Source organism: Chiloscyllium plagiosum, unplaced genomic scaffold (genome assembly GCF_037043375.1).
Source record: "Chiloscyllium plagiosum isolate Xiang-an unplaced genomic scaffold, Cpla_swu_hap1 HiC_scaffold_28, whole genome shotgun sequence".
Classification (NCBI taxonomy): domain Eukaryota; kingdom Metazoa; phylum Chordata; class Chondrichthyes; order Orectolobiformes; family Hemiscylliidae; genus Chiloscyllium; species Chiloscyllium plagiosum.
In genome coordinates, this window is record NW_028270166.1 from 7656042 (window position 1) to 7676466 (window position 20425).

The following is a 20425-nucleotide window of genomic DNA, read 5'->3' on the forward strand; positions in this document are numbered from 1 at the left end:
TTACTGAAGTGAGAGGCTGAGAGTTTATGCAGTACGGATTAAGGCCCTTTGACCCATCGTATCTGCGCTGGTCATCAAACATCTATCTATTCCAATCACAATCCCAGCACTTAACCTGTAACCATGGATGCAAAGAGGTTTCAAGTGCTCATCTAAATGCTTAAGTTACTTGAGTGTTACTGCCTCGCCCACCCTTTGGGGAAGTGAGTTCCAGAAAAGTATCACTTTCTGAATAGAAAAATCTTACCTCAGATCCCCTTTGAATTCCCCTGCTCCTTACCCTTCGTAACTAGTTTATCTATCTGTCCCATGGCCTTCAAGGATGTGTGGATATGTCTCCCAAGGTGCCTCTGATGCTGTATACTTCCTCAGGTCCCACCATTTCCCCCTTTGCCTTGTTAGTGCCTCCCACCTTCACACTTGTCAGGATTAAATTCCATTTGCTACTGTTCAATTTATGGGACCATTGTCCCATAGTCTAAGGCTTTCCTCCTGTTATTTACCAGTCTTTCCACTGACAGGAGAATCGAAGATCAGAGGACATAGACTTAAAACCACGGGATAAACAGCTGGAGAGGAATGAAAGGAAAATATATTTTATAAAGGATTTTCAAAAATCTGGACAGCACTTCTCCTGAAACAGATTCAACTATAATTTTCATGAGGGAATTGGAGAAATATATAAAACAGAAGATTGTGTGGCTGGAGAGAGAGAGAGAAACTGTCACTTTGTCACCTTTTATCACAGAGAAAGGTTCTAGTTTTGAAAGTATTCTATCATGGGCTGAGCAAAAGTAATGCAGGTCACTTTACTGACTATCTCAAGGCTCTCTGTCGTTTACACAATCAACCATCAAGGTGCCAGGTTAAGTTAAAATTGAAAAGTGTAGAGATGGTTGAAGGTCAGGATTTTTAATGTAATACTCTGGATTTGGGAGTAAGTGTTCTGTACTAACCACGGTTGTGTAGAATGTGCAGATGATTCCAGTGGATAGCAGAGACGCCCAGATATTAAGACCAGTAACTGAAAGACAATAAGTCACATCAAGATGAAACTATACCACACACCAACACTGTCCCACCAACACGCTGAGCAGTATCGTGCTGAGAACCTTTCACATAATGGTCTTCCTTTGCTAGAACTGGTCAGTAGAGTTCTCTTTACTTAAAACAGTAAACAATCATATAAGGGGCGGCATGTGGCTCAGTAGTTAATACTGCTGCCTCACAGCGTTAGGGACCCCGGTTCGATCCCAGCTTTGGGTGACTCCGGGTGCTACGGTTTCCTCCCACAGTACAAAGATGTGAAGGTTAGGTGAAGTGGCCATGCTAAATTTGCCCATAGTGATAGGTGCATTAGTCAGGGTTAAATGTAGGGGAATGGGTCTGGGTGGGTTAATCTTCGAAGGGTCAGTGTGGACTTGTTGGGCCAAAGGGCCTGTTTCCACCCTGTAGGGATTCTAATCTAAAAGTCCATGTCTTGTATTCATAGAGATTGACAGCACAGAAAAAGGCCCTTTGGCTCATCAATCATTCCATGTCTAAGTCCATCTCATGTAAAAATTGACCATCATCGTTTTGCCTTAATTTTTTTTTAGTTTGCCTCATGTTAAGAGTCACTTTGTTTCTGAGGGATCAAAGCCAAACATTTCAGCATCAAAGTATAAATCCAGGAGATGTTTAGGATGTTGAAATTACAGAGATTGCATATTTCAAATGTAAAATTCACAAGACAAAAACCTGCAAAAGAGAGAATGAGCGAATGGTTACCGTTTTCACAAATTGCTCATATGTTTGTGACTTCTGCTGGAATTTATTGGTTTTAACCTTGGTCCATTGATTACTTAAGAGTTGAAATTCAGTGGGTGAGTCTCATTGTACACTAATGACGTTTGGCAGTTGAAAGTAAGCCTGTGACTTGATGATCATCTTCAGGGTTCGATCGTGGTTATTTTCCATATATCCTTCATGTCCCTGCTCCAGAATCCTGGACCTTGCCAGATAATGCCACTGTGATCTTCCCAACACTGACGTGGACTAAAGCAACTCTAGAGGCAGGCTGGGCAGTAACTTCTCAAGAGCAACTAGTGATGGGGAATGAATATCAGCAATCCCATATCCGCAGAAATCATTCAGAGTTTCTTTTCTGATGCCCAGATGAATTTTAGATAATGCTTTCATATTTATAGAGACAAACAAACTGCAGATGCTGGAATCTAGGGGTTGACAAGCAGGAGGCTGGAGGATATCAGGAGGTGGACAAATCAATGTTTTTGGCGTAACCCTTCTTCTGGACCTCCATATTTCCATGTTTCCGATCTCAGCGTCTGGTCATCATGTTTGGCGGACGTGGAGTTTGTTTCAACAACAACTTCCATTTGCATAGCACCTTTAATGTACACCATCCACCCAAGATGCATTGCAGTGGTGTAATCAGGAGGAGAAAAGTGGGTGTTGAAATAACTCTTCAGAGGCTGGCAACCCATCAGCAATCATGTTTTACTCACAAAATGCATAGCCTGTGATCATTAGCATGGCCTCTCACTGAGTCAGGAACTGAGGGTCCCGATATAGCCAACATTCACTCTTTTATATCAACCAGGGTTCCCAGACTGGAGCAGATGAACAGGACCCGAGAAGGTAACTCAGATTCTCTGCTGTCGAGCTGGCTGACTCCGTTACAATCGCTTCAGACGTAAGACCAAGGAGGAAAAGTAATCAAAAAGCTGTGCCCAGAAAAATGAAGCCGAGAGTGCGAGGGACATACAGAGGAAAGGGTGGTGAGAGTTGGAGGGATTTGGTCGAGGGTAAGTAACCCCCAAGAGTTCAATTTGATTTTCAAAAGGGTTTGAACGGCGCACTACAGTTCTCACACGCTTGCAAATTCTACAAAAGAGAAATGAAATGGAGACTACTTGCCTTGGTTTAATATCAGTGCAGGTGCATAAATGACTACCCCAGTGTACAGGACCTGCAGTGTTAGAAAGAACATCAAATGTTAGTTCATAGAGTCACAAGGTCAGGATGGTATTGGCGTTTCAACAGACTCACTGCTGTGAAGGCCAGATGGTAAGAACTTGCTTTCAGAACTGGCAAGGACAGAAGATGGGATGTGATTAGATTTTTTTTAGATTCCCTACAGTGTGGAAACAGGCCCTTCGGCCCAACAACTCCACACCGACCCACCGAAGTGTAACCCACCCAGACCCATTTCCCTCTGACTAATGCACATAACACTATGGGCAATGTAGCCTGGCCAATCCACCTGACTGTGGGAGGAAACCGGAGCACCCTGAGGAAACCCGCACAGACACGGGGAGAATGCGCAAACTCCACACAGGCAGTCATCCGAGGCTGGAATCGAACCTGGGACCCTGGTGTTGTGAGGCAGCAGTGCTAACTGCTGAGCCACCATGTGGTGGCATAATGACAAAATGATTGGACCCAGTGAATCAGGTTAATGTTTCAGTGGATGTAATGGCGTCTAGTGGACATTCCATTCAAATAAATAAAGCTGGAATAAACTATTAGTCAGTGATTATTGTGCAACTACCAGACTGTCTTTCAAAAATCTATCTGGATCATTAAAATCCTTTTGGGAAGAAAGTCAACCCAACCTGAATGTATTTCCAGACCCTCAACAAAGACTGCCCCCTGAAATCCACTCGAGAAGCTGCCTCACTGTGCCTTGCTCAAGGGCACTTTGGGATGGAGTTGTCAGTGGCACCCCTGGCCTGTCAATGAATTTCACAATCTGCCTGGGGACAGATTCAAACCCATGGCCTCAGAGCTGAGAAACTGTCCTTGTGAACTATTGAAGTTGATCCCTCTCTGTAGTGTGGTACTGCCTCACAGCACCCAGGTTCGATTCCACCTTTGGGTGACTTTGTGTGGACAATGTATGCATGGGTTTCCTCCGGTTGCTCCAGTTTCCTCCCACAGTCCAAAGATGTGCAGGTTAAGGTGGATTGGCCATTGTGTCTAGGGATTGGCAGGCTAGATGGGTTAGCCATGGAAATGCAGGGTTACAGGGATAGGTTGGGGGTGGGTCTGGGTGGGATGCTCTTCCGCGGGTTGATGTGGACTCGATGGGCCAAATGGCCTATTTCCACACTGTAGGCAATCTGTGGTCTTTGCAAAATGTACCTCTCTCAGTGGACAGGGTCAAGGACATTCTTCTAAAACTTCAATCTTCAAACTTCCACTTTTCCATTGACAGGCAGGAGGAAGATGTTCACTTCTGGTCCAACATCCCAGGGGAGAAGATAAGACTGGGAAGGATTTGGGAAGGAAGCGGAGATAGGAACTATTCTGTGACACTGTGCATTGCAAAACTCTGTGGTTCCACCCTTCTCCCTGTCCATTTGCAGCAGGACCTGGATAACATTCAAGCAAGTGCCAAGAGTTTGCACTTTGAGAATTTAACCATCTCTCCTGGACATTGAGTGGCATCGCCATCACTGAACCTCCCCACAGTCAACATCCTGGAGGATACTCTTGACTGAATACTGTAACCAGAAGAAAAGTTCAAGACTGCAGCAAGTAACTCATTCTTTTACATCTCCACCTGCTCACCTCCCAAAGCCTGCCCACCATCCACAAGGCAGTAGTATGATGGACATTCTGCATTAATTTCAATAAGTGCAGTTTGACTGAGGCAAGAGGCTCATCAGAATGGAGGGCAAAACAATCCTCTTAACAGCGACAATGACATTTAAGTTCAATATGAAAAAAGGATGTGGGGGGGTTGCTAGGAGGATGGATGGAGGTGGTAATGCAGTGGGAATGTCACTGGCCTAGTAATCCAGACACCAAATAATGTCTGAAGGCATGGAATGCCACCATGGCAAATGTTGAAATTTGGATCCAATCTGAATTAAAAAGCCAGCCTAATGGTAACCATGTAGCTAATGTCATTTGTATTTTAAAAAAAAAAGCCCATCTGGTTCATTAATGCCATTATGGGAACTATTGTGGTGAAGATGTGGGTGTACAGTACCTTTAAGAGAATTAAAAGCTAGCAGTGACAGCACCAAGTGTTCTCAGTAAGCTATAATGTAACAGGCACTCCAGCTACTAGGATAGCTCGGGTAGCTGGTTGCCTGGAAATGACAAAACAGATTTGAATTAGGCCAATGAGTTTACTAAACTCTAATCCAGTTTGAATTCAGTATATTGACAATCTTAAATATGACACAATCCAATGCTTTGGCGATATAAGACCGGGGAAAATTGAACAGTTGAGAGAATTGCCAAGCCACCTGCATATAAAAAGACTGCCCGACAAATGGCTCTCTTAAAGGTACCTTTATCAATCAGTAACTTGTGAAGCAGAATCTCTGAGAAGAAGAAAAGAAGGCAGGAATACAGAGAAAATGGAAAGTTGCCTGGTTTTGAGATAAGAAGTTTTGTTTTGTAAATCTTAATTGGGGGTTTTATTGGACGAGTATTGGGCAGTCTAGTGGTATGATTCTCGCTGGGGTGCAAGAGGTCCCTGGTTCAAATCCCAGATGAGCCCCCAAACTGTTATGATATGGGGTAAACCCTCCTGCTTATTTAAAACCAGCGACACAGAAAAGATCTATCCCGTGCAGTAATCTGTGAAAATTCGAGAGGTCAAGAACTATTTAAAGTAAAAATTAACAACTTTTTTATTTCTGAAAGCATAACAGAGAATAATTAACTTAACAACTATTTACAACTCCTTCCCCTAATCTATCTTTTACCTCTACAATACTAGTCCAATAAAACTCCGGATTAACATGTATAAAACAAAACCTCTTCTCTCAAAACCAGGCAGCTTTCCGCTTTCTCTGTATTCCTGCCTTCTTTTCTACATCTCAGGTATTCTGCTTCACAGGTTACCGATCAATAAAGGTACATTTAAGAGAGTCATTTTTCAGGCAGTCTTTTTACATGCAGGTGGCTTGGCAGTTCTCCTCTCAACTGTTCAATTTTCCCTGGTTTTAAAACCCCAAAGCATTGGATTATGTCATTGGCTTTTAAGATTGTCAGTATACTAAATTCAAACTTGATTGGAGTTTGGTATTTTTTGGGGTATAATTTAAACTGATTGGCCTAATTCAAATCAGTCTTGTCATTTCCAGGCAACCAGCTACCCGAGCTATCCCAGTAGCTGGAGTGCCTGTTACATTGTAGCTTATTGAGAACACTTGGTGCTGTCACTACTAGCTTTTAACTCTCTTAAAGGTACAGTACACCCACATCTTCATAACACTATGATGCAGAGCAGCTAGTTGGACAGGGATGGACAAAGTTGAAAATGACACCACACCAGTTTATATTCCAACAGCTTTATTTGGACATACAAGCTTTCAGACCGCTGATCCTCCATCAGGTAGCTATGGCACAGGATCATAAGACATAGAATTCATAGCAAAAGACCTCAGTGTCATGCAACTGAAATGCGACCTGATGAAGGAGCAACACTTCGAAAGTTAGTGCTTCCAAGTAAACCTATTGGACTATAACCTGGTGTTGTGTGATTTTTAATTTTAGGAAACTGTCATCCTTCCCTGGTCTGGCCTAATGGGACTCCAGACCCTGATTCCTGATGAAGGACTTATACCTGAAACGTCGATTTGCTGTTCCTCGGAGGCTGCCTGATCTGCTGTGCTTTTTCAGCTCCATACTCTTGACTCCAGATCCACAACAATGTGGCTGACTCTTAACTGCCCTCTGGGTAATTAAGGATGGGTAATAAACGATGGTCCAGATAGTGCCAAGCACATCTCATTAATGAAACAAATACAAACTGGGACCCCAGCTGCTATCCTCATGAATTACTCCCTTCGCCGCTGACACACAGCGGCAGCAGTCTGTACTATCTACAATATTTATTGCAGAAACTCAGCGAGGCTCCTCTGACAGCACATTCCAAATCCACAACTTCTAACTATCAAGGACGAGGGCAGCAGATAGATGGGAGCACGGACCCTTGCAAACTACATAGCCTCCTGTCTTAGAACTATTGCCATTCCTCTGTTGTCAGTGGTAAAAATCCTTGGGCTATTTCATAAGGAGCACTTGAGTCTGAAGCATTTCCCAGGGCAACTCACAACACCTTTCCAAAGGGGTAATTAGGGATGGGCAATAAATAATGGCCTTGTGTCAAGTCTCTCGAAGAAATATAAAATATATTGCTGTCACTGGTAATCTGAAATAAAAACAGCGAGTCTGGAAAGACCTGCCAGACCTGCTGACTATTTCGAAAATGACCTGCACTCACTTGAAAAAGAGTGATTTTTTTGTGAGATTGGATTGTTACTAAGACATTCCAGTGCAGTTTCACCTTCATAACTTCTTTGCCACTCCCTGTTTAATGCTGCTGTACAGAAACTGAGCCTGGGATTTCCAATGTGGGGGTGAAGTGTAGGGACAGGCACATTAACAAACAGGGCCGAGAGTGCGGTGCTGGAAAAGCACAGCAGGTCAGGCAGCAACAGAGGAGCAGGAGAATCGACGTTTCAGGCAAGATCCCTCCATCAGGAATGTCAATTCTCCTCCTGCTCCTCGGACGCTGCCTGACCTGCTGTGCTTTTCCAGCACCCCACTCTCAGCTCTGATCTCCAGCATCTGCAGTCCTCACTTTCTCCATTTAACAAATAGGACCCATCCCATGATGAGAACTCCTTGCGGGTCAGGACACCCTGAGGGTTCCTCAGCCCATCGATTCCTGGGACGGTGATGTCCTCACTCGCCTCCACCGTCAAAGCTGCCAGCCAATCAGAGGCCCACAGCCATGGAGAGCAAGAGTGCTGCACACCAGCCCCCCCCCCCCCAAATTTAATTAGGGAAATGGCAGGTTGGGATTGTTCAGTGGGTGTTATTTAAGCACTTACAATCCTTAACTGGTGGCATGTGCAGATTGTCTGACCATGGGCCCAGAGCCTAAGTCCTGAGGTGATGGGGAGAGGGGAGCTATCTCCAGTGGCTGATCATTTGCCTTTTGCACCACTTTCATGGCACAGCTCAGGAAGAGGGGACCCCAGTCCCAGAATCAGCACCAATCACTCCCAGGTCAAGGTGAGCATGGGTTAAATTTATACGATCGGTTAAAATGCTCTTCACAAATCACAATGCCCTCTCTGGTGATAACTGTGCCCTTTCTGTTGATCATATCCAAGCAAACCTTGTCAGCTGTATTCCTGATGAAGGGCTTTTGCCCGAAACGTCGATTTTACTGCTCCTCGAATGCTGCCTGACCTGCTGTGCTTTTCCAGCACTGCTCTAATCTAGAATGTGGTTTCCAGCATCTGCAGTCATTGTTTTTACCTTGTCAGCCTGGGAGCCAAATGCAGCAAGTCAGTCAGCTGAATGGGAGACCAATCAGTCTGTGAGGGAAGCTGTGGGGGACGGACACAGAACCATTCAACAGAGTTACTCCCAGGGAAGGACTACCCTCTGTTTGTGATTCCATGGAGTTTTATTCAGATTGTTCCTAATTGACATTCATACTGACCCCATTTGTTTTCAGAGAGCTAGCAGCTGGAGGCTTATCCGTTGGCTTAACCCCCATGTACCCCCACCCGCCACCCCAGTTTAGGTACATTGTGTGGTGGTGAGAATGGGAGGGCCTGAGGCTGTATGATTCCTGTGGTTGGGTGCGAGGAGCAGCTGAATTGGATCAAATAGGTTAAAACAGGAAGAGGACTAGTTATAGAAAGGCAGAGGATCAGTTGTACTACATTATCTCCTTCTGTCTCGCATATACCCTCTTCACCAGCCTGGTGGCTCTGGTTAGCATTGCTGCCTCACAGCACCAGGGACCCGGGTTCGATTCCAGCCTCGGGCGACTGTCTGTTTGGAGTTTGCACATTCTTCCTGTGTCTGAATGGGTTTCCTCCGAGTGCTCCGGTTTCCTCCCACAGTTCAAAGATGTGCCGGTTAGCTGGATTGGCCATGGGAAATGCAGGGTTACAGGGATAGGTTGGGTTGTGAGCTGTGAGTCTGAGTGGGCTCCTCGTCGGAGGGTTGATGTGAACTCGATGGACTGAATGGCCAACTTAGACACTGTAGGGATTCTATGATTCTATTCTAAGATTCAAAGCTTGACTTAATTCAAAGAAAGCATGATGCGATGGGTCGGACTGAGTCCAGAACTTTCTACACCTCAGCTGTAATTCCCGGTGGGGGTGAAAGACAGCTGCCATTTTAATTAGAAAACATGTTGAAATTCTTACCGTGGCTGCTGTGAACTGGATGGTTCCACACAGTCGAAGGCTTTTACTGAAACGCAGTTCCAGGTACTGTAAAAGTAAACCATGATGTCCAGAAACAGTCATAAGCTTTTTCTTATACTATATGGGTGGAATCTTGAGCCCTCCCTCCCTCCCTCCCTCCTGTGTTTGGTGGCTGAGGGGGTGGAGTGTACCATTGTGGCAGGTGGGGGAAGAGGGGCAATTCAAGACCCCACAATTCCCATCTCCCCTGCAAGGCTGGGGGGAGAGGGAGGGGGAAGGGGGGGTTGGATGGAGAAAGGCCCTGGGCCTGCCCAACAGGTGAAGTCCATGCGGCTCCAATTAGCCCTCACCAAAGAGCCTCATCCTGAAAAAACATTCATTCAGAGGTTTGAAATGGTGTCTCTGGACCTCATCCCACATTGATGGGTAGGATGGGTGTGCTGGTTGTCCACCTGGGAAACTTGACAAAAAAGCTCACGTTGGGTCACTTACAGGGCCATAGGGTACTGGTGCTGTTGGTAGTAGGTGGGCAGAAGGGTGAGGGGACTGCAGTGGTGGTGAGGGGAGGACTGGGACAGAGTGGGGCGCGTGATGAGGTGGCTGCTGAGGAGAGTGGAGCACCTGCTGAGGAGAGTGGTGAAGGGGTTTGGCGTTATGTCAGCGGATATAGTTGGAAGGTGTGGTTTGTGGGCACAGTGGGGGTGTACAGTCATGGTGGGGGTGTGGGCATGAAGGTATTTAGACACGGCGTGGATATGGTACGGGGAGTGGGCATGGTGGGGGTGTGGGCACAGGGACTGTGGATGTGGTGGAGGGGTTGTGGGCACAGTGAAGTCTGTACATCTAGTCGCATTTTGCCAGCACTTGGCCCATATAACTCTAAACCCTTCCTATTCACATACTCATCCAGAAGCCTTTTAAATGCTGAAATTGGACCAGCATCCACACCTTCCTCTGGCAGCTCAGTCCAGACACACACCACCCTCTACATGAAAAAGGTTGCTCCTTAGGTCCTGTTTAAATCTTTCCCCTCTCACCCTGTCAAGTTCTGTAAGAATCTTTCATAGTTCAATAAGCTCTCCTCTTATTCTTCCCAGCTCCAAGGGTTACAGGCCCAACCTACTCAACCTCTCCTCAGGGACAGGACACAAACCATTCCTCCATCCACCAGGCAGTTTCAAACAGGCTTACCTCGTAGGTGCTGGTCAGTCTCAGCCGATAGAAAACAGGAAGGAAGAGGTAGGCAGTCAGGACAGCGTTCAGGGTCTGGCCCAGGCACATCTGAATAATCTTAGCCCCGTAGCTATATGCTTCAACTGGGACTCCCAGTACCTGCACAGCGGACATGAAGCTGGCTGACAGGGACAGACCCACAGGCAGTGCCGACATCTGTCGCCCTCCCGTGAAAAAGTCATCTGCTTTCTTCTGCTGGCCGCTACGCCGAGTGACACAAAATATCCCAATCCCTGTGGAAATCAGGAGCATCCCAGCGAAGAGGACATAGTCCCAGGCTGAAAAGGTAACCCTTGTTGGCTTCATTGCAGCTGCATCCATGATCCACTCTCCAACGAGGGCATGTGGATTTCAGGAGAATGAAATATCAAATCCAAGTTAATAACGATGGCGGCGATTCAGGAGTGAAACGTCCAAAGGGTCCAAAGACATTGAGGCCAGTTCAGCCTGACACGAGCTGGTCATTTCTTTCCTCTTTGGAAGTAACCAAGAAATTGCGTGTCCAAATCAGAGACAAATACAATGTTAATGAAACACAAAACCTTGAGGGAAAGCAACAGCCTTCATCAAGCTTCCTATGAAAGTGCTTCTTGTTGTAAGATGAAACAGTGCTTCACTCCAACCTGTCACAGTGCTAGCACAGATGAATATATTTCAGTTCTTATTTCCTTTAATTTGGAAGCTTTGTAAGGAATGCAGTAAATGAAGAATAGCTTGTCATCACGAGGTAGGAGTGTTTATGAAACTAAGCTTGTTGGGCTGTCAGTGGTGTGTATCTTAAGTAGGACTCACCTTGTTGGACTTTTAACCCTTTGAAAGCAACAAGGAGATGCTTTCCCTTGTCATGGTACAGAAATACAGCAACAGCATTGCTTCTTAATCAGACCTTTAACCCTTTGTTTAGCTCCACAGTAAAAACTTCACCTGGACGTTTCGATGAGTTTGTTTGAAAAGGAAGCTGGGAATTTGCCAGAGTGGATGCTGGCTCACAGTGCGTTTAACATTTAAGCCACTTTTCCCTCAGAGGTCTGCAGCTGGTGGCACCTGATGCCCAGTAAATTCCAGCAGGAACCTGTCTTGAGGGATAGAAGCTCTGCATTGATGAGCTGCTGACTGTTCACCTTCACAGTTCTGATGCGGGGTCATCTGCTCGCACATGCTCTGTATCCCTCCATTCCTGGCCTGTCTGTGTATCTCTCTAAATGCCTCCTAAACTTTGCTATTGCTTCTACCACCTCCCTTGGCAGGGCAGGTTCCAGGCTACAACCAGCCTCTGTGTAAAAAACCTGCCTCACACATCTCCTTTCAAGAAGACCACCATTACCCCGGTACCAAAGAAAACCCAGGCAGTGTGCCTCAATGACCGCCGCCCAGTGCCTCTAATCTCCGTCAATATGAAGTGCTTTGAGTGGTTGGTCATGGCTCACATCAACTCCAGCCTCCCATCCTGCCTCAATCCCTTGGAACTCACCCACAATCGCAACATGTCCACGACAGATGCCATCTCCCTGGCCCTACACCCAGCCCTGGAACACCTGCAATAACAAGGATACCTACGCCAGGCTCCTGCCTATTGACTACAGCTCCACCTTCAACACTATAATCTCCAAACTCCGTGGCCTTGGTGTCTGCTCCCCCCTCTGCAACTGGATCCTCAGCTTCCTGACCCACAGACCACACTCAGTGAGGATAGACAACAGCACCTCCTCCACGACAATCCCCAACTCGGGGCCCAACAAGGCTGCGTCCTCACCCCTTACTGTACACATGACCATGTGGCCAAATTTCATCCTAACTCCAACTACAGTTGGCTGATGAGACCAGCATTGTAGACTGGAGATCAAACAATCTCAACACTGAGTACAGGAGAGCGATAGAATGCTTGGTGGTGCTGTGTAAAGATAACAATCTCTTCCTCAATGCCAGCAAAACAAAAGAGCTGGTCATTGACTTCAGGAGGTGGAGTGGAGGGTACACCCCGTCTGTATCAATGGGGCTGAGGGGGAGATGGTCAAGTGCATGAAGTCCACAAGAGAGATGGTCACCAACAATCTGTCCTTGTCCACCCACCCAGACGCTGTGTTCAAGGAAGCTCAACAACACCTCCACTTCCTCAGGAGGCAACGGAAATTCAGTATGTCTGTAATGACTCTTACCAATCTTTACAGATGTACCATTAAAAGTATTCTATCTGGATGTAACTCAGCTGAGGACGGCAACTGCTCTGCCCAGGCCCGTAAGAAGCTACACACAGTGGGAAGTGGGGAGGAAGGGTGAGTAGGTGGAGGGCATGGGGAGGAGAGGGGTCTGAGTAGGGGTTAGGGATGAGGAGGTGTTGGGGGGGTTTGTGTGTGTGAGGGAGGTGGCGATGGGTGGGACGGTGTGGGTTGTGAACCAGTAGGATGGGATAGGTGATATGGGGGAGCGGTAGGTCTGTGTGTGGGGAGGTGTGGGTGGTAAATGGAGTTGAGAGAGATGGGTAAGATAATCGGGGTGGACACCAACATATTCAACGACACTTAGTGTTGCTCTTCACCTTCTCTGCAGACTTCCCTTCCTGAAAATCCCAACACGGTCCATGCCGGTGATGGACTAGGGTGTGCAAAGTTGAAAATCATACACCACCAGGTTTTAGTCCAACAGGTTATTCCACAACCACCTGATGAAGGAGCAGCACTCCGAAAGCTTGTGTTTCCGAATAAACCTGATGGACTATAACCTGGCGTTGTGTGCTTTTTAACATTGTCCATGTCCACACCGACCCACACCAGACCACAAACACAGGAAGCCGTCTCTGAGTGTGATCAAGTATCTGGTGCTTGGGGGTTCAGTGAGGGACAAATTGAGCTTGGGTGGGTGCAGTACCAGCAGCAGCCATCGCCCTCCCATTGGTGCTGCTGTTCGATGGAGCAGGAGACCGTGAGGAGTGCAGATGTTGGAGATCAGAGTCCACATTGTATTGCTGGAAAAGCACAGTAGGTCAGGCAAAATCCGAGGTGCAGGAGATTCGAAATTTTGGACATAAGCCCTTCATCAGGAATGAGGCTGGGAGCCTCAGGGGTGGGGAGCTAAGAAGGAGGGGTTTGGGGTTGGGGAGAAGTGCAGTAGGTGGATGGAGGTGGGGGTAAAGGTGATAGGTCGGAGAGGTGGTGGAGTGGATAGGTTGGAAGGAAGATGGACAGGTAGGACAGGTCATGAGGGCAGTGCTGAGCTGTAAGGTTGGAACTGGGGTAACGTGAGAGAGGAGAAATGAGGGAACTGGTGAAATCCACGTTGATGCCATCGGGTTGGAGGGAATGGGAAACAACCTCTCTGCACCATAGTCATAGAGTCATAGACACATACAGCACGGAAACAGATTTTTCGGACCAACTTGTCCATGCCGACCAGATTAGATAATCTAGTCCCATTTGCCAGCACTTGTCCCCTAACCTGTAAATCCTTCCTATTCATATACCCATCTCGGTGCCTTTTAAATGTTATAACTGTACCAGCCTCCACCACATCCTCTGGCAGCTCAGTCCATACACACATCACCCTTTGTGTAAAAAGGTTGCCCCTTAAGTCCCTTTTAAGATTTTCCCCTCTCACCCTGTCAAGTTCTGGAATAATCTTAAAAGTTTCAATAAGCTCTCCTCTTATTCTTCCCAGCTCCAAGGGTTACAGGCCCAACCTACTCAACCTCTCCTCAGGGACAGGACACAAACCATTCCTCCATCCACCAGGCAGTTTCAAACAGGCTTACCTCGTAGGTGCTGGTCAGTCTCAGCCGATAGAAAACAGGAAGGAAGAGGTAGGCAGTCAGGACAGCGTTCAGGGTCTGACCCAGGCACATCTGAATAAATTTAGCCCCGTAGCTATATGCTTCAACTGGGACTCCCAGTACCTGCACAGCGGACATGAAGCTGGCTGACAGGGACAGACCCACAGGCAGTGCCGACATCTGTCGCCCTCCAGTGAAAAAGTCATCTGCTTTCTTCTGCTGGCCACTACGCCGTGTGACACAAAATATCCCAATCCCTGTGGAAATCAGGAGCATCCCAGCGAAGAGGACATAGTCCCAGGCTGAAAAGGTAATCCTTGTTGGCTTCATTGCTGCTGCATCCATGATCCACTCTCCAACGAGGGCATGTGGATTTCAGGAGAATGAAATGTCAAATCCAAGTTAATAACGATGGCGGCGATTCAGGAGTGAAACGTCCAAAGGGTCCAAAGACATTGAGGCCAGTTCAGCCTGACACGAGCTGGTCATTTCTTTCCTCTTTGGAAGTAACCAAGAAATTGCGTGTCCAAATCAGAGACAAATACAATGTTAATGAAACACAAAACCTTGAGGGAAAGCAACAGCCTTCATCAAGCTTCCTATGAAAGTGCTTCTTGTTGTAAGATGAAACAGTGCTTCACTCCAACCTGTCACAGTGCTATCGCGGATAAATATATTTCAGTTTTTGCTTCCTTTAATTTGGAAGCGTTGGAGGGAACGCAGTGAATGCAAAGTAGATTAAGAAGTAGGCGTGTTTATGAAACTAAGCTTGTTGGGCTGTCAGTGGTGTGTATCTTAAGTAGGACTCACCTTGTTGGACTTTTAACCCTTTGAAAGCAACAAGGAGATGCTTTCCCTTGTCATGGTACAGAAATACAGCAACAGCATTGCTTCTTAATCAAACCCTTAACTCCTACTTTTGCTCCACAGTAAAAACTTCACCTGGACGTTTCTGATGAGTTTGTTTGAAAAGGAAGCTGGGAATTTCCCGGAGTGGGTGCTGGCTCACAGAGCGCTTAACATTTAAGCCACTTTTCCCTCAGAGGTTTGCAGCTGGATTTTTCCTGGAGCTGATTCTGAGTAAATTCCAGCAGGAACCTGTCTTGAGAAATAGACGTTGGTGCTCCTCATTGATAAGCCTCTGATCGTTCACCATCATGGTTCTGACGCGAGGTCATTGATGTGAAACACTGACTTTGATTCTCATTCCACAGATGCTGGCTCAGGATACATTTTTCAGCATCCAGTTGAAATGCTGACTGTTGTAGTCTCTATGCCAATGACATAGGATATCGGACAGGACAGCACTGGAACAGGCCCTTCGGTCCACCATGTGCGTGCTGACCATAACCATTTTGAACTGATCCCATCTGCTCGCACATGCTCTGTATCCCTCCATTCCTGGCCTGTCTGTGTATCTCTCTAAATGCCTCCTAAAATTTGCTATTGCTTCTACTACCTCCCTTGGCAGGGCAGGTTCCAGGCTACAACCAGCCTCTGTGTAAAAAACCTGCCTCACACATCTCCTTTCAAGAAGACCACCATTATCCCGGTACCAAAGAAAACCCAGGCAGTGTGCCTCAATGACCACCGCCCAGTGTCTCTGATCTCCGTCAATATGAAGTGCTTCGAGTGGTTGGTCATGGCTCACATCAACTCCAGCCTCCCATCCTGCCTCAATCCCTTGGAACTCACCCACAATCGCAACATGTCCACGGCAGATGCCATCTCCCTGGCCCTACACCTACCCTGGAACACCTGCAATAACAAGGATACCTACGCCAGGCTCCTGCCTATTGACTACAGCTCCACCTTCAACACTATAATCTCCAAACTCCGTGGCCTCGGTGTCTGCTCCGCCCTCTGCAACTGGATCCTCAGCTTCCTGACCCACAGACCACAATCAGTGAGGATAGACAACAGCACCTCCTCCACGACAATCCCCAACTCGGGGCCCAACAAGGCTGCGTTCTCACCCCTTACTATACACATGACCATGTGGCCAAATTTCATCCTAACTCCAACTACAGTTGGCTGATGAGACCAGCATTGTAGACTGGAGATCAAACAATCTCAACACTGAGTACAGGAGAGCGATAGAATGCTTAGTGGTGCTGTGTAAAGATAACAATCTCTTCCTCAATGCCAGCAAAACAAAAGAGCTGGTCATTGACTTCAGGAGGTGGAGTGGAGGGTACACCCCGTCTGTATCAATGGGGCTGAGGTGGAGATGGTCAAGTGCATGAAGTCTCCAAGAGAGATGGTCACCAACAATCTGTCCTTGTCCACCCACCCTGACGCTGTGTTCAAGGAAGCTCAACAACACCTCTACTTCCTCAGGAGGCAACGGAAATTCAGTATGTCTGTAATGACTCTTACCAATCTTTACAGATGTACCATTAAAAGTATTCTATCTGGATGTAACTCAGCTGAGGACGGCAACTGCTCTGCCCAGGCCCGTAAGAAGCTACACACAGTGGGAAGTGGGGAGGAAGGGTGAGTAGGTGGAGGGCATGGGGAGGAGAGGGGTCTGAGTAGGGGTTAGGGATGAGGAGGTGTTGGGGGGGTTTGTGTGTGTGAGGGAGGTGGCGAGGGGTGGGACGGTGTGGGTTGTGAACCAGTAGGATGGGATAGGTGATATGGGGGTGCGGTAGGTCTGTGTGTGGGGAGGTGTGGGTGGTAAATGGAGTTGAGAGAGATGGGTAAGATAATCGGGGTGGACACCAACATATTCAAAGACACTTAGTGTTGCTCTTCACCTTCTCTGCAGACTTCCCTTCCTGAAAATCCCAACACGGTCCATGCCGGTGATGGACTAGGGTGTGCAAAGTTGAAAATCATACACCACCAGGTTTTAGTCCAACAGGTTATTCCACAACCACCTGATGAAGGAGCAGCACTCCGAAAGCTTGTGTTTCCGAATAAACCTGATGGACTATAACCTGGCGTTGTGTGCTTTTTAACATTGTCCATGTCCACACCGACCCACACCAGACCACAAACACAGGAAGCCGTCTCTGAGTGTGATCAAGTATCTGGTGCTTGCGGGTTCAGTGAGGGACAAATCGAGCTTGGGTGGGTGCAGTACCAGCAGCAGCCATTGCCCTCCCATTGGTGCTGCTGTTCGATGGAGCAGGAGACCGTGAGGAGTGCAGATGTTGGAGATCAGAGTCCACATTGTATTGCTGGAAAAGCACAGTAGGTCAGGCAAAATCTGAGGTGCAGGAGATTCGAAATTTTGGACATAAGCCCTTCATCAGGAATGAGGCTGGGAGCCTCAGGGGTGGGGAGCTAAGAAGGAGGGGTTTGGGGTTGGGGAGAAGTGCAATAGGTGGATGGAGGTGGGGGTAAAGGTGATAGGTCGGAGAGGTGGGTGGAGTGGATAGGTTGGAAGGAAGATGGACAGGTAGGACAGGACATGAGGGCAGTGCTGAGCTGTAAGGTTGGAACTGGGGTAAGGTGAGAGAGGAGAAATGAGGGAACTGGTGAAATCCACGTTGATGCCATCGGGTTGGAGGGAATGGGAAACAACCTCTCTGCACCATAGTCATAGAGTCATAGACACATACAGCACGGAAACAGATTTTTCGGACCAACTTGTCCATGCCGACCAGATTAGATAATCTAGTCCCATTTGCCAGCACTTGTCCCCTAACCTGTAAATCCTTCCTATTCATATACCCATCTCGGTGCCTTTTAAATGTTATAACTGTACCAGCCTCCACCACATCCTCTGGCAGCTCAGTCCATACACACATCACCCTTTGTGCAAAAAGGTTGCCCCGTAAGTCCCTTTTAAGACTTTCCCCTCTCACCCTGTCAAGTTCTGGAATAATCTTACATGTTTCAATAAGCTCTCCTCTTATTCTTCCCAGCTCCAAGGGTTACAGGCCCAACCTACTCAACCTCTCCTCAGGGACAGGACTCAAACCATTCCTCCATCCATCAGGCGGTTTCAAACAGGCTTACCTCATAGGTGCTGGTCAGTCTCAACCGATAGAAAACAGGAAGGAAGAGGTAGGCAGTCAGGACAGCGTTCAGGGTCTGGCCCAGGCACATCTGAATAAATTTAGCCCCGTAGCTATATGCTTCAACTGGGACTCCCAGTACCTGCACAGCGGACATGAAGCTGGCTGACAGGGACAGACCCACAGGCAGTGCCGACATCTGTCGCCCTCCCGTGAAAAAGTCATCTGCTTTCTTCTGCTGGCCGCTACGCCGAGTGACACAAAATATCCCAATCCCTGTGGAAATCAGGAGCATCCCAGCGAAGAGGACATAGTCCCAGGCTGAAAAGGTAATCCTTGTTGGCTTCATTGCAGCTGCATCCATGATCCACTCTCCAACGAGGGCATGTGGATTTCAGGAGAATGAAATGTCAAATGCAAGTTAATAACGATGGCGGCGATTCAGGAGTGAAACGTCCAAAGGGTCCAAAGACATTGAGGCCAGTTCAGCCTGACACGAGCTGGTCATTTCTTTCCTCTTTGGAAGTAACCAAGAAATTGCGTGTCCAAATCAGAGATAAATTCAATGTTAATGAAACACAAAACCTTGAGGGAAAGCAACAGCCTTCATCAAGCTTCCTATGAAAGTGCTTCTTGTTGTAAGATGAAACAGTGCTTCACTCCAACCTGTCACAGTGCTATCGCGGATAAATATATTTCAGTTTTTGCTTCCTTTAATTTGGAAGCGTTGGAGGGAACGCAGTGAATGCAAAGTAGCATTAAGAAGTAGGCGTGTTTATGAAACTAAGCTTGTTGGGCTGTCAGTGGTGTGTATCTTAAGTAGGACTCACCTTGTTGGACTTTTAACCTGTTGAAAGCAACAAGGAGATGCTTTCCCTTGTCATGGTACAGAAATACAGCAACAGCATTGCTTCTTAATCAAACCCTTAACCCCTACTTTAGCTCCACAGTAAAAACTTCACCTGGACGTTTCTGATGAGTTTGTTTGAAAAGGAAGCTGGGAATTTCCCGGAGTGGGTGCTGGCTCACAGAGCGCTTAACATTTACGCCACTTTTCCCTCAGAGGTTTGCAGCTGGATTTTTCCTGGAGCTGATTCTGAGTAAATTCCAGCAGGAACCTGTCTTGAGAAATAGACGTTGGTGCTCCTCATTGATAAGCCTCTGATCGTTCACCTTCATGGTTCTGACGCGAGGTCATTGATGTGAAACACTGACTTTGATTCTCATTCCACAGATGCTGGCTCAGGATCCATTTTTCAGCATCCAGTTGAAATGCTGACTGTTGTAGTCTCTATGCCAATGACATAGGATATCGGACAGGACAGCACTGGAACAGGCCCTTCGGTCCACCATGTGCGTGCTGACCATAACCATTTTGAACTGATCCCATCTGCTCGCACATGCTCTGTATCCCTCCATTCCTGGCCTGTCTGTGTATCTCTCTAAATGCCTCCTAAACTTTGCTATTGCTTCTACCACCTCCCTTGGCAGGGCAGGTTCCAGGCTACAACCAGCCTCTGTGTAAAAAACCTGCCTCACACATCTCCTTTCAAGAAGACCACCATTACCCCGGTACCAAAGAAAACCCAGGCAGTGTGCCTCAATGACCGCCGCCCAGTGTCTCTGATCTCCGTCAATATGAAGTGCTTCGAGTGGTTGGTCATGGCTCACATCAACTCCAGCCTCCCATCCTGCCTCAATCCCTTGGAATTCACCCACAATTGCAGCATGTCCACGGCAGATGCCATCTCCCTGGCCCTACACCCAGCCCTGGAACACCTGCAATAACAAGGATACCTACGCCAGGCTCCTGCCTATTGACTACAGCTCCACCTTCAACACTATAATCTCCAAACTCCGTGGCCTCGGTGTCTGCTCCGCCCTCTGCAACTGGATCCTCAGCTTCCTGACCAACAGACCACAATCAGTGAGGATAGACAACAGCACCTCCTCCACGACAATCCCCAACTCGGGGCCCAACAAGGCTGCAATCTCACCCCTTACTATACACATGACCATGTGGCCATATTTCATCCTAACTCCAACTACAGTTGGCTGATGAGACCAGCATTGTAGACTGGAGATCAAACAATCTCAACACTGAGTACAGGAGAGCGATAGAATGCTTGGTGGTGCTGTGTAAAGATAACAATCTCTTCCTCAATGCCAGCAAAACAAAAGAGCTGGTCATTGACTTCAGGAGGTGGAGTGGAGGGTACACCCCGTCTGTTTCAATGGGACTGAGGTGGAGATGGTCA

At 47.4% G+C, this 20425-nt stretch overlaps 1 protein-coding gene across 4 annotated transcripts in view; it reads right to left on the minus strand.

Annotated features, from left to right (window-relative positions):
- slc5a5 (solute carrier family 5 member 5) overlaps positions 1 to 20425 on the minus strand; it is a 97464-nt gene that overhangs the window by 74642 nt on the left and 2397 nt on the right. Inside the window, exons 1-4 of one of the 4 annotated variants that reach the window (XM_087975958.1) lie at positions 18169 to 18581; positions 9204 to 9269; positions 2920 to 2971; positions 957 to 1024 (exon numbers count right to left, since the gene is read on the minus strand). In XM_087975958.1, the coding sequence (XP_087832084.1) occupies positions 957 to 1024; positions 2920 to 2971; positions 9204 to 9269; positions 18169 to 18531 (549 nt within the window). In that variant the 5' untranslated portion in view covers positions 18532 to 18581. Of the gene's footprint in view, positions 1 to 956; positions 1025 to 2919; positions 2972 to 9203; positions 9270 to 10394; positions 11085 to 14181; positions 14874 to 18168; positions 18582 to 20425 lie in introns of those variants that run through there. The other 3 variants (XM_087975959.1, XM_043721427.2, XM_043721428.2) reach the window with 3 other exon arrangements.